General features: G+C 42.8%; 1 protein-coding gene across 1 annotated transcript; it reads left to right on the forward strand.

Annotated features, from left to right (window-relative positions):
* Positions 1–1,700: 1,700 nt before the first annotated feature.
* Positions 1,701–11,442, forward strand: zbtb38 (zinc finger and BTB domain containing 38). The gene is made up of 2 exons (XM_079271425.1): positions 1,701–2,306; positions 7,247–11,442. The coding sequence occupies exon 2, from the start codon at positions 7,247–7,249 to the stop codon at positions 10,919–10,921; it is 3,675 nt and encodes a 1,224-aa protein (XP_079127551.1). The 5' UTR covers positions 1,701–2,306; the 3' UTR covers positions 10,922–11,442.
* The last annotated feature ends 1,882 nt before the right edge of the window (positions 11,443–13,324 follow it).

Here is a 13,324-nt window from a genome sequence, read left to right on the forward strand (position 1 = left end):
AAGAGCTGAAGACTTCCCATGACAATTTCCGACATCAGAAAATGCTACAGTGTTGGTTCTTCATCAGAATAGAAACCAATTCAATGTCCAGTAGCCTAAAAATCTTTTTCACTTTTGTTTGGCAGTGTTACAGTACTTTGTTTGGGCTCAGCATTTGCTTGAATGGGAATCTATCATTTGATGTCCAGGGTGTGCGTTCCACTCCGAATCTGTGGAAAAAGTTGGTGCAGTTTTCGGGCAGAGGATCCTCGAATACACAAGATCACTTTGTCAAGGAAAGTTGGGTTACCGGATGACATAGTGCTCCAAATCCTGTCCCGGCGCTGACAGATGTGACACTGCTGGCACAGGCCTCACAGAGATTCAGTGAGGTGAGAGCCTCTTAAAATGTTTTAAAAGTTTACAACAGTACAATTGCAAATTGCAAATGCTATGGGCGGGAGGAAGATGTTTTTTTTTACCCTTTTCCACACTACTGAGTGTACTGAGAATCAATGAAGCAACTGAACAGTTTAATTACTGTTGTGCAACCACTGCAGTACCATTGAGTATCAGGAATGAAAGTGTACTTTGAGAAAAAAGATCCAGTGTTTTATGTGAGGTTTAGTGTTCTTAAGTTTTACATTTTGTTGAAATCTACAAAAAAATGCATATTCAATCAATTTAAAAGTGCCAGATATTCTTCAAAAACAAATCATTAATTCCATCCTCCATCAAAATATTAAATAGCAACAAACTAGTACTATATGATATAATTTTATTGGGGACTAATACATTGTGACTTGAATATTTATATATCTGTGTTGATCACATCTGGTTTTATTATTCATAGCTATTGTCGACATGTGTATTTAAGCATGTGTATGCATTAGTGTATGTATGATGTATGTTCTATGCGTGCATGTGGATTGTGATGCTGGCAAGTGGATTGTGTGATGCAGCGGATTGGAGCCCAAGACAAATATATATAAAACATGATTTAAAAGGATTATTACAAAAGAAGAATTCTTAAGAAACTGGAGTCGTGCTGACATCATATCAAGGTCAATGGTCAATTTCAACATACACTTCCTGTTTATATTTTCCAAAGAACTGCTCCTGCGCCCTCTGCTGAGGTCCCTCAGCTCTCAATGCTGTCCCTGCTTACAGCCAACCTGGGTTTGCATACTGTCTCTGTGCTGTGTTCACTGGTGTAGCCAGCAGAGGGAGCAACATGGCAATGGAAACTAGACTCAGATGATGGGAGGAGGATCAAGCAAATAAACCCTTGGGTAACGTGTGCAAAACAAGTGCTGTAATTCTGGTAACCATATCCAGGCCTAAAGACCACAACACACCTTTTTCTGGATTGAAACCTTGTACAAATACGTCTGTGGGGGCATCTGCCACACCGGTCCTTCCTCCCCTGAGAAACCTGTACAAGCAAGCTACGGCAACGTAAGACAAAGGTATGCATTGTTTTTTTTAAAGGTATCTTATTGGATCAGAGACAACATATGGGATAGTAGTTGTTAGCCACATACTAAAATACTGTCATTGTTTCTTATTGTCACAACAGGAGGACAGAAAGAAAAACAAACATAAGTCGTTCGCTCCGTTGTCCTGTCTTAAGGGACGAGAACAATGTGTCGTTTTCCAGCATGCTATTTTACATTAATGTTTAAACTCCCCTCAATACTAAAAATTCTTCCATCCAAATGATAGCCGCGTGCTGGAATGATCTGACATTACTGCATACAGCCTTGACTGGTTGCTCCTATGGCCTATTATTAGCCACTGAACACTGGATACCGCCTTCTCAGCTGGGTCTAGTCGAGGAGGAAAAATATTCATTACGTAACAATACAGGATCTGTCTCCCAGACCCACTTCCTGAATACCACAGCAGAAACTAGGCCTTAAACCGAGGCAGAGCGGAAGCCTCATCCATTTGTTTGCTGGAGCAGTGGAAAGCTGGGCCGCTTGTTTCATGCTTATCCTTTGCTTCCTCACATTCACCACGCCACCCCTCCTTCACAGCTCCTCTTTATGGGTCAGCGATGCAGCGGGAGTGACGCAGCAGTGGCAGCGGCCTCCAGTCCAGAAGACAACTATACACGGCAGGACCAGGGAACCTCTGCCAGAACCGTAATCCACCGGCAACTTCCAGACTGCAGTCAAGAGGGAAGATGGTGAAGGCCTAATCTAGGCCAAAGAGAGTGAGCGGGAGCCGGGTACTCACTGTCCTTTCCTCCTCCAAAACAAACACCAGAGAGACGTCCACAGTGGCAGAGACAGGCTCAGCAAGACCTGCGCAGAGGCATTTTGGTAGGCAACTCAAAGTACGAGTGCGGGCTACGGCAGTAACATTGAGTGCTACTGCAGGGATGAGTGTCTTTCTATGCTAAGAGTGTAAATGCTTGGAGAATGAGGATGAGGCCTACTCAGCCTTGTACGGCGGTCTGTGCCTCCCTGCTAATCGGAGTCTCTACAGGCCACAGCCGAGCTTACTGAGCATATTTGTCCCGTATACAGAGTGGTATCTGTGCGCTTTAAGTAAGGACAGTGAATTATTAACTGGTTTGATTCCAGTTTAGCTTGAGATGAGATCTACTTTGAATGTGAATTCATAAAAATTATAATTAACATAGATAATGGTTCCCAAAACTGTAAAGCACGTGTGGCAGATTATTTAAAATAACTTATTTTATTGGTTTAAGACAGATGCATTAATAAGGTACATACAAATTGGGGGTTATTTTATGTAAGAAGGACTTAAGGAAGATTACACGGTGGACTGGATCGCACAAAGAACCAATGGTTTAAGAATTATTAGTATGGCCGCCATCAAAACCTGCATTTACTGTCATTGAAGTTACTGGGGGCGCACACACTAAATGTTACAACGATAAAACTTCTGTGTAGTTTCTTTAAACGCCACTGGTCTTCCTGACCTGGCTCAGAAAAAAAAACACAAATATACAGCATTCATCACTCTTTAACATAATGCCAATATTTTTTGTTTACATGAATTAATTCTTATTAGTTAACTTGACTTCTTATAATGTGTTTCTTTGCTGTGAATTTGAGAAGTTATATTATCTTATGATTGACAGCAGTCTCTGCAAATAACAGTCAGCTGTGGTGGTTGCTGCAAACTCATCCCACTTCAACTCCAGCCAGGCTCCCCCTTAAGTCTCCCAAATTTAGATTTTATGGCTCCAGTTGTAGAGTATGCACTGAAACCACATTTTTTTCTTCCTTGTTTTCTTCAGGGCAATGAGTGACTGCATGCATAATGATACGGCACCTGCTACTTTGTCTTTTAACACCAACAGTGCATCAAATTAAATGGCTTTCGAGAAGACCCACACGGTCATATGACTACACTCAGTTGTGCAAATTAAAGAGCTGCTTCCGTCCTCCGAGGCTAGCGAGAGGCTCACAGTGCCACGTCGGGTTCAGCTTCCTCCCCTCCCCCTCGTCTGCAGTGCTGACGCATCTGCTGCTTTTGCATCAATCAGCAGCCTCTATATAGGTACACTGAGAGCACCCGCTGATAGCAGGACTCCCTTTTTCCCCCTCAGCCTCGCATTTTAGTTCGCACACTCGCTGCAATTGTGAGAAAAGGCATCGATGAACATCTGTCCTGTGACTGCTGTTATCCACAGTAGGACAGTAGTCACTGCCATCTTCTCACGGGTTCTGCATTACCTAACCACAGTGACTGCATAAGCACAGACGAAAGGCTTTGATGTAATATGTTGCTGCACAGATAGAGTATGTGTGCACAAGCACGAAGCAGATGGTGCAGCATTACGCATTCAAGGTGTATGTTGTCTTTATGGGGGCTATAGATAGCCTTATTTCATGCAAAAGAGATTTTTCATTTTGGTCAACCTCGATGCATCAGGATCTACCCGGTGTGGTGCTGGGGGAGATTTAATATGTAATTTGTTGTATAACGGAGTATCCCCACGCTCTACGCTGCGACCAGCAATGCAGCTGAGTGCGTTTTCTCTGGCTGTAGCATCGAGCACAGAGCTGGTGTGTGATGTAGCACCCAGCATCTCTCCGCTCTCCCTACAGCCCTCTGCCATGCTAAATAAAAGTTGCCGCTTCCTGCTCAGCGGCTCCAGAACGAACGCTTCAGTTGCCCAGCTAGCACAAAGGCAGAACCATACTCCGGCTTAGCTACATGGTGGATAACCTGTGAGTTATTCCTATAGCGGCGGTGGCACATTCAGAGGAGGGCATCAGGGCAGATATAGCCCAGGACCTGGGCTGCATGGATAGAGGCGAAGGACGTTTGAGCTGGAGTCATCTGCACAGAGAGAGGGAGGGAGAGGAAGAACGACGTCAGAGAAAGCTCTGCTTCTGACAACACCACTGTTCAGCGACCATCATAGAAAAAAAAAAAACTACTTTTTTATGTTGAGGGCTGTAGAAAAGAGATACTGCATGACACAGTTTCCCCTGCATCATTCTCTCTGATTTACTAAGGTATGTTTGCATGGTTTCCCTCAATTCATAACCTGTTTTTCTTTGCGGAAGTATGCTTTGGAGAGATGCGTGAAGTGGCTTTTGCTTTGACATTTCGCTCTCTGTTTGACAAAACTGTGTCTGTGTGCTGTGTTGTCATTTCATGGTTTGTGGTTTAGCATGTGGGGATTTTTTATTTTTCAGGTTGATACGTTAAAGAATAATATCACATGAGCTTTGAAGGTAAAGCAAGTTTGGGTGTGGCATCGTCATAAGAACTGATGACAATTTTTTTAAATTTCCGCTCAGCATGTGGTGGCAATAGACCACAGCAATTGGTACAAACTGTGGCAAGTGAAAGTGGTAAAGTAAAATAGCAGAAGAAAATATGAAACTGTTTCTATAAACGTCACAAAAACGAGAAATTAGAACAAAAGCCGTAGCACATCACTTGCTGATATCAGATGAGAAAGTCCTTTGGGTAGCATCTCTGCTGCAGACAAAGACACAGACCGATACACACAGACACAAAGTACATTCAAGCGGAGACAAAGGCAAACCTCGATTGCTCTGTAGGCTGCTGTGTGCTGCAGGTTCTCAGAGAGGGCAGGATGTTTGTGGGAGAGAGGGAGACCGAATACCCGGACAGCTCACTTGCCATCCAGCTGAATCCCAATAAGTGCTGCGCCATAGCATGTTGCTATGACAACGGAGGCCTGTCTGAGAAAGAAGGCAGGAGGCTGGTTGTGTTTTCAGCAGTCTGAGAGGCTTGAAGAATGGCGGCCATATTGGATTTGTTGCACGAACACGAAATTGCGAAATGGATGAAAAAAAAAGAAGAAAAAAACATAAAATGACATCACTGATAAGTTACCTAAACCGCCTTTGTAGTAAACTAAAAAAATACTGTAAATGTATTTTAGAATAATACAATGTCAACTAATTTCCTAATGGTGTGTAGTGCCCGAGACAAAATTTGTAAAAAACTAAATAAAATAAGAAATCAAATTGAACTGCTTGTTAATTTAATATAACTTCAGACTATCTTCACAGTATAATTTGCGCAGACTACAACCCAATTATGACAAATTAAACTCTTCTTCTGTTTTCCACTAAGAAAGAAGGCAGAATAAATAAGTCTACAACAGAGAGACAATAATAATGTGAAGTACTAACTGAAGATGGATATTTAAAAAGACTCAGATGTGATGATTCATCACTTACAAAGGCATGCTGAATGTGTCTTAGCAGATTCAGTCAGCATGCTAGTGTGAAACACAACTTAGTCTACAATCAAACCACACTGACTCGGTTGTGAGTAGGCCACAGTTAGAACACCATGCTGGGTGACACATCCTCTTTCTAAAGTGAGAATGAATGAACTTTAACTTCCTTAACTGGAGGATTAAGATATGTGGCCTATACTATTAACAACACAGTTTCTTTGAATCGGCCAAAGAATAGCAGTGACTATTGTGCTTCTGTGCTACATTACATTATATTATATGTCATTTCCCTCATGAGGCATTAATTAACGGTTCCCTGTAGTTGTTAGAGTTGACAAAAAAATGTATGTGGGACAAGTGAAAGGATGCCTCAACTGCCAACTCACAGACGATTGAAAATGGGGCATATGAGTCATCAGTGCGCAACTGTAATATTCATATTAACCGAGGCCTTGAGAAGAATAAGATGACAACAGAACCAGACCTAGTGAGGAGCTGCGGTAGCACACTGGATTCAGTTATTATAAGCAATAATCAGGACTGAGTGACTCACGACATAATTTACGCGGTGTGGGCAAATACTTTTTTTTTGAAAGATTCCTCACTCGTCTTCTCATGACTTTGTTAGATTAGTGCATCACAGACTTGGGTTGATCATGACAAGAATATTCCACACATGAAATACCAAAAGTCAGCGATGGAATAGAAATGAAACTATTGGACAGACAAAAAGTAATCGCATGTAGGAAGTAAATAAGAACGTCCTACATTCTATCACTATATCCTAGACTTTTTCAATCATAATCTTCACAGTATAATTCTAGATCAGTGGCAACATTTGTATTTGGTTGTGTTATTTGACAAAGAAACTAATTCTTGTGATATTTCTAAGTAGCTGGATCATGACCCCCTCCCACCTGTGCAACTCACAGGCCACTAAGCTCCACTGCAGCATTTGGGAGTTCAATTTCTGGCTCAAATGCATGTTGACAGTAGTATCAACAGACATAATCCCATTACTCAAAACAATCATTGCCCCACGTGTTAGAACTGACAAATGGTTTACAGCTCGCAGTGACTGAAATATCACAACAAATGTATTTCTATTACAGCATTACATCAGTGAGGTCTTCCCTATAATGACAGACATTAATTGGTCTCATTTAGCCATTAGAAGAGATTAAATATCTCTTCTACACAGGGGGAACAAGAATAAGAAAAATAAAACAAAAGATCAGAAGAGACTTAGGAAAGTAGTGACACTATCCTTAATCAGTCAGATAAAAGCGCCCACGATTCATTAAAGTGTAAATTGAAATGTATTTCAACGAGACGGGATGGAGATTAGGCTGTTAGAAATGTTGACCAGACTGTTGGCACTGGAGCTCATCTGTCAGGATATCACTGCCATCTAGTGTTAAAACACTGGAATAGCTCAAATATTTCAAATACAAAATGTACACGCTTCTTCTTGATTTATTCAGCACAATCAAAACAGTCCGATTCACCATTTTGTAAAAATCTGATGAAATCATTTATTTTCCTGTCTTCTTTTTCTAGATGACTGTGGTGTCCCCGTGCACTCAGAACCTCATGGATAGTGCTCACCCTCACACCGTGCTCAGCAAGCTCAACGAGCAGCGCTCACAAGGCCTCTTCTGTGACGTTACCATTGTGGTGGAGGACGTTAAGTTTCGGGCCCACAAGAACATCCTGGCAGCCTGCAGCGGGTACTTCAGGAACGCTCTGACATCTCCTGAGACATGGAGCGCCGGCCAAGTGCTGGAGCTGAGGGACCTGAAGTCTGAGGTGTTCGCCAGCATCCTCAACTTCATCTACTGCTCAAAGGTGACGTCACCTAGCACAGAGGACACAGGGGGACTGGTGGCGGCTGGAAAAAGACTCGGAATTCCCTTTTTAGAGAAGCTTGCAGAACAACAGAGGCAGGATGAATGTGTTAAATCCACAGGCACTGGCAAAGCCCCAGTGTCAAAAAAAGCAAAGCAGGAGGCTCCCAGACCTGAAGACATCGACAGAGGGCCACGCATCACCAATGCCTTCTCCATCACTGAAGTGTGTCCTGGGAAAAATCTCTTCACCCCTCTGGTTCAAACCAGTAGGGAGAGGCAGTCACCAGATGTGGGACCGCTCCCATCAAATAACCCAACAACCTCCTGCCTCAACAAGAACACTGAGACAATGCAAGCCCTCTTGGAGCACTCATATGCAGTCATCAAATCTACTGAAGGCAACGACAGCAGTCAGTGGGACAACAAGAAGGTCTGTAAACCAGCCACATCTGAGCCAAAACAACTCATTTACAGGAATGCAGGCCCGCTTAAAAAGCGCCACAGGCTGAGCGGAACTTTGTGTCGAAGTATACTTCCAGCGCCAGCTGAACCGCAAAAAGATAAACTGAATACGATAACCCCGACATTAGCTGATGGTGTTTCTGTAGCAGCACCTGTTGCAGTCATGAACCCACCTCCACTTATTTCAGAGGTAGAAACTGCAAAAGGTATGGGCTCCGGGATTCCGATAGCCACCGACAATGTTCAAATGGAGTTAGGCCCACCAACCCTTTCCCCTCACACGGAGGACAGCATTTCAATTTACGGATGTGGCCACTGTCCGGAGATATTCACAAATAAAGCTCTTCTCGCCATTCACGCAGAGGTACATAAGAAGCGGTTTGTCAGTCATTTGTTTTGCAAGTTTTGTCACAGAAAGTTCATACACCTCAAACGACTGCGCAACCATGAGCATGTCTGTCCCAGAGCTGCACGAGGCCCGCCTAAACTGGATGCTCCCGACATGTCAACCAAAGAGGCGGAACTCCATTCAGATGACGCGCCGAATGCGGAGAGCAACGTGACACAGCTTCCCTCTGCGGACCTCTCCACACCTTACACCCCAGAGCCCCCACGAGTGGACCAATCACAGCGTTCACATGTTGAGAAGCCAGTGAGGCCAGGTGGCAGTCAGAGGAGATACAACTGCAGTGTGTGTAGGCGGGTCTACGTCACCTTGTCCAGTCTGAAGCGGCACGAGAATGTACATTCCTGGCAGAGGGCATATCCCTGTCACTATTGTAATAAAGTGTTTGCATTGGCAGAGTACCGTACGAAGCATGAAATCTGGCACACAGGCGAACGCCGCTATCAGTGCATTTTCTGCCTGGAGACGTTCATGACCTATTATATCTTAAAGAACCACCAGAAGTCGTTTCACGGCATTGATGCCAGTCTTGCTGTGAAGAAAAAATCGGCCAACGGTGGTCTGAAAGCCAGTGTTTATCCAATCAAACTCTACAGGCTTCTGCCTATGAAGTTCAGAAAGAGACAATACAAGACGTACAGCCAGACGTTCTCAGAGCGTGTTGAAAAAGATGACGAAGCTTCACCGGAGAGCAACGCTCTTATCCCTCTATTTGAAGAAAACGGTCTGAGCAGCAACCCCGACGCCGTCTCATTCCCTCTGACTTTCATGGCAACGACAAAGATGGTGGCACCTGTCATGCCTCGCATCATCTTTGGCAAGCCGTGTGACCGGGAAGTTGACCAAAGTCTGAACAATGACTTGGAAATTCAGAGAGGCACAAGAATAGAGGCTGATAATAGAGATTCACCTTTCACCGACTACCACAGCACCTTCTCTTTGCAACCCGAGTCTCCTGCAGTGGGTTACAAAGACGATCCTCCCGTACGAAGTAACTCAGAGCTCATCAGTCACAATCTGCCATTCCTAAACTCTTTGAATACTGTTAAGAAGTTCAGCGAGTTATCAGCTTCTGCAAAAAGAGTTGAGGACATGACCAAGGAGATACTTCAGTCAAGCACTGAGAATCTGGCGAGCGATAAAAAGATGGGGGCGAAGACAGAAACGTATATCGCCAAACCTGCGTGCCCGGGTCCATCTGTGGATGGTGCTGCCATGCCCCTCTGTCAGATAACGGTGAAAATAGGCAACGAAGCCATCATCCGTCGCCGAATCAAAGGATCCAAGCTCTTCCCCAGAAAGAAAAGGAGATTCAGAGAACAGAGTGAGGAGGAGAGTCCAAGTCAGGGCCCGCCAACACGGGAAGACTCAGAGAGCCCCAGGCTCCGTCTGAGACAGGAAGTCACTTCTGCCACAGCGCCAGAGACGTTGGAGGATCCCAATGACTGCGACACCGCTGATATGCTTTGGCGTCCCTACTATTCTTACAAAGCTAAAAAGAAAAGGAAGAAGTTGAGATTCAAGCACGGAAAGGCCTTGTTTCACGGTTATCCTGAAACATCTGGAGACAGAAGTGCTCCCGGCGAGGCCCACCTTGATAAAAGTACTTGGCTGACAGAAGAGAGCATGTCAGGTTGTAGTGGAGAGGTGAAACGCAGTCTCAGCAGGAACTCCAGCCCGAGGACCACCTACAACTGTGACATCTGTGACAGCTCTTTCATCACAGGGACGGGTCTGAGAGCTCACGTTATTGGTTCCCACCCGTGTTTCTGCCGGACCTGTGGTAAACAAGGTCCCCCTGGTGAGGCGCCAGCCGGTGGTGATTACATCTGCAACCGCTGTATGGAAAATGGCTCCTGCTTTGATAACACACCCCGGAGCCCCAACCGAGAGAAGAAGTATCGCTGCTCCTTCTGTCCCCAGCGATTCCTCTACCTCGCCACCAAGAGAAGCCATGAGAAAAAACACCAGGAGACAAATGAGGAGGGATATAATTCGGACAACTTCCCACCATGTTCTAATTACTCTGCACACTTGAGAGAAGACAATAAACAAGACGACGTCAAAACAGAAGACAGCGACAATCAGGGAGGCATTGACATAAAGAGTGAAAGGGTAGAAGAAGGACATTGTTCCATTGATAAAATGAAGCCTACAATTGAGGACACAAATGACTTCATGTCTTTGACTACCTACCAAGACATGTCCAACATTAAAAGTCCATTATCGCCTTGCATTGACCCATTCTTTTCCCTGACAACCCCAAAGATGAAACATAAAATGGCGAAAAAAGGGATCAATGCACAGCATTCTATGCATCTCATCTCAAAAAAGCAGGCTTGTGACAGAGACAGCGATGGCAACCAGGACGTTTTGACGGGGCCAAGAACATCCAGTCACAACGATCTGGAGAAGTCCTGTAAACTCTTGAAGAGAAATGACTCTGAACCGAAAGGAACCCATGTTTCTACACACAAGCCAGAGAAATGGATGTGCAAAGAGGAGCCATTTTTTTAAAGCCAGCAATCGGCAAGAGAGAAAGTGAATAAAACTTGACTTCAAGCCACTGCTTTTGGTTCGGAAATGTAAAGTTGTCCTCTTTGCAGCTGAGCTCAATAAAATGTTTGTGAATCAACAACACTAAACATGAGGATCTAACATGACTCACATGCTGTAATGTCTTCCCTTCTAAACTCAATGACTGAATTATTTTTCACCTTTGTAGAAGATATTTTTGGGATAATATAGGACCTTCTGACACAGACTGTACTTTGCCCATTGTCTATGCATATATGGCAGACTCAGTGACATAACTGTACACAATTTCAGAACAGGGTTTATGGTGTTTTGGAGAACTGAAAAGCTTCCTAGTGTGGTCACAGCTTCACTTTTTAAAACATGTCTAGAATAAACAGTATGAATTTCACAACTGTCACATTTCTGAATCTCACGTTCAGTTGCACTTTATAAATAGACTATGCTGTTCTGTTGGTTCAAGACTTTCATCATAAGTACCATTGAAATAATTATAATTTCTAATCAACACATGGAACCATTGAGGTTAAAGTTACTTTTGTGTGTTTAAAATGTATAAAACATGTAAAACTACTTAAATAAATGTTGTTGGTATTCTAAACAGACACATCCTGTCCTCCTTTAGCCTGGTGTTGGTAAATGCTTGATTATCAATTCACAGTATTGAGAGACCGCTGACTGATAAGCACACTCGCCAATTCTCTTGACGGTAAGGGAAAAGATTTCGACATTTTAAATATTAGGATTTATATCTGTGGATTTATATTTATATCCGTCATATCTGTACAAAACCCGTTTCACAGCAAACTGTTTCCTAAATATAAAGCCACATGGTGGTTATCTGCTGCTCCGGGTGCTTCAGGGACCTGCCGCCCATCTGAGAAGTTCATTCCCTCATTCTTCAACACAAACTGCATCTGTATTTAGAGTTGGGCCTCAATACACAATTTCCAGATGGTTTTTTAAATTCTTTTTTTGCTTTATATGGCTTTTACTAAATGTCTATTTTAAATAGAACCCCTGATCTGAGAAAGACATGAAATATTTTACATTAAAATCCTCGATGTCACAAACGTTGATGGTAAAAAGCAGAGGATTTTGTGACATAATGTGCAGCTCAAAAGATAGATTAGATATTAATAACAGGTGTTGTGAATTAGTGTGAGCTATACCTTAACAGGAGACAATAAATTGATTATGAAAGTTATGGCAAGTTCAGGCTCCCGGCTGCTATCAGCGATGAAAATCAAACGTCATCCAACCAAATCATCCAACCAAAGGCAACATCACCTGGGAAAGAGGACGAGAACACAGAACGTCTGTCATGTTTTCATCCAAGGGAGGTATTGAAACGAGATTGTATTACAGATTAAGAGGAATAAATCATCTTTAGAAATCAACAATCTTGGAATATTATATTCGGGGGACGTTTGCAGATGTCCACTAATAATCATCTATTCTAATGAGGAAATGACATCGTGATCGTCACCTTAGCTATTTTCCAATGCCATTATTTATCTTGCTTTAAGATGCAACCCAGGTACAACCAGTGGCGGCTGGCCAATCGAGGGCCATGGGGCCTGGCCCCATCTTGAGCCACACAAAAAAAGAAAATTGTCGACATTTGTGTTTTTGAACGATGGAATGTACCTGGATGGAATCTCTGTGTGTTTTATATGATAGTGAATATTATTATGTATCATATATATTATTATATTATACTGAATTGCTTGTGGGGACAAAAATAAGATGTCCTGACGTGTTTATCAAAGTGTTACTTACTGTTTTTTTCATGTTGGAGTAAATGTTAAATATTTAAATGCAAAGTAGTAATGCCTGTTTGATACCTTCATTTTTTTTTTGCATTCAATTATTCTGGGATGTTTGCTGAAATTGATTGGATGTGGCACAGCCCGACCTAGAACATGTTCCACCAGCCGCCACTGGGTACAACACAACCTCAGACATGATATAATACTCTGTTAGATGAAAACACCACTGGGAGAAAAACATTACAGCTTATACTTTACATAAACATGTATAAAACTAGTTATATTTGAATGCATACCAACACCTTTATTAGCAGCATTAACACCTTTATTATCATTAGCATAATACCAGCTCTTAAACTGACTTTTTTGTACATTTTTTTTAAAGGAAATGGCTATTTATATAACTTTTTTCAAGAGTGCAAGACAAACATAACACCAGCTGGCTGTGATGTGTGAATCTGTATGTTTCCAGCGACATTAACAGGATCACTCTCCATTTCAGTATGTTCTTTGTACAGTTCCTCTGATTTTATGTCGCCTGTTTTAGACATTTGTGAGTTTTTTTTATGCAACATTGTTCAAAGTGAAGAATGTTTTCAACAGTCCTGAAACT

This window comes from Melanostigma gelatinosum (genome assembly GCF_949748355.1).
Source record: "Melanostigma gelatinosum genome assembly, chromosome: 7".
Classification (NCBI taxonomy): domain Eukaryota; kingdom Metazoa; phylum Chordata; class Actinopteri; order Perciformes; family Zoarcidae; genus Melanostigma; species Melanostigma gelatinosum.